The sequence below is a fragment of the Penaeus monodon genome, chromosome 28 (assembly GCF_015228065.2).
Source record: "Penaeus monodon isolate SGIC_2016 chromosome 28, NSTDA_Pmon_1, whole genome shotgun sequence".
Taxonomy (NCBI): domain Eukaryota; kingdom Metazoa; phylum Arthropoda; class Malacostraca; order Decapoda; family Penaeidae; genus Penaeus; species Penaeus monodon.
The window spans coordinates 8,395,334-8,396,189 of record NC_051413.1 but is presented as its reverse complement, the minus strand read 5'-3'; the positions used below and the strand labels follow the sequence as shown (position 1 = coordinate 8,396,189).

The 856-nt window shown below is 41.7% G+C and overlaps 1 protein-coding gene across 2 annotated transcripts in view; it reads left to right on the top strand.

Annotated features, from left to right (window-relative positions):
* The first annotated feature begins 396 nt into the window (after positions 1 to 396).
* LOC119591357 (basic proline-rich protein-like) overlaps positions 397 to 856 on the top strand; it is a 5,683-nt gene continuing 5,223 nt past the window's right edge. For both annotated transcript variants that reach the window (XM_037940096.1, XM_037940095.1), the window contains exon 1: positions 397 to 498. In XM_037940096.1, the coding sequence (XP_037796024.1) occupies positions 465 to 498 (34 nt within the window). In that variant the 5' untranslated portion in view covers positions 397 to 464. The remainder of the gene's footprint in view (positions 499 to 856) is intronic.

Below are 856 nucleotides of genomic sequence, written 5' to 3'. Positions count from 1 at the left end.
TTAATCAGATATCCAGAAAATCACTCAAGTGTCACTGTCATAAATCGCTTTTAAATCCCAAACTCCACTCGGGAGGCATTTGGCGGGAATAGAGGAACAAACAAGAGAACTTCCGGTCGGATGTCAACAAGGACGACACAGGGCGCCTCCCCACGACCTTCCACCGATTATGAAATATGTCCTCGTAACGAATATATTAAAGATGAACAGTAATGACTTATAAGAAAATTGAATATACTTTTTTCACATATATGTTCTAAGAGAAAGTAGGCGCTTCTTTTTAGTAAGATGTAGTTTATGACCGACGTTTATTATCATAGTATGTTTGCGAAGGGAGGAAAGGCGGAGGGCGCGCGACGCTATAAGAGCCGGCGCTGGCGTTGGGCCCACAGTCGAAGCCACAGCGCTTCGGGAGAACGTCAGCGAGCAAGCGCGCAGGATAATTTCACGAAAGTGTCTGCAGCATGATGTTGCGGGCGGTGTCTTTGGTGATCCTTGGTGAGTAAACCTTTGTTGCCCACTTTGACTGGTAACTCGTACTATCCGTCTGCCTTTATATCCACATCTGACTCTCTCAAATTGGGGGTAATTAAGCCAAAGAAGATAATGAAGCGGTATCTAGGGAGTAACTAATTACTTTATAAAAATAATAGGTCGAGAAGTAAATTAATGGGTAATGATAATAAGTGAATAATTGAATCTATTTTTTGAAAACAAAATGCATGTAAAGTTAAGTATCCCATTTTCCTTTCCTTAAACTTCACGCAGCAGAAGAGGAAAGGGCAGGGCGATGTGTCACAACGCTGTCGGGGATAAAAATACCAAAAAGATCTCTTTGTTTATCTTACCAAAACAT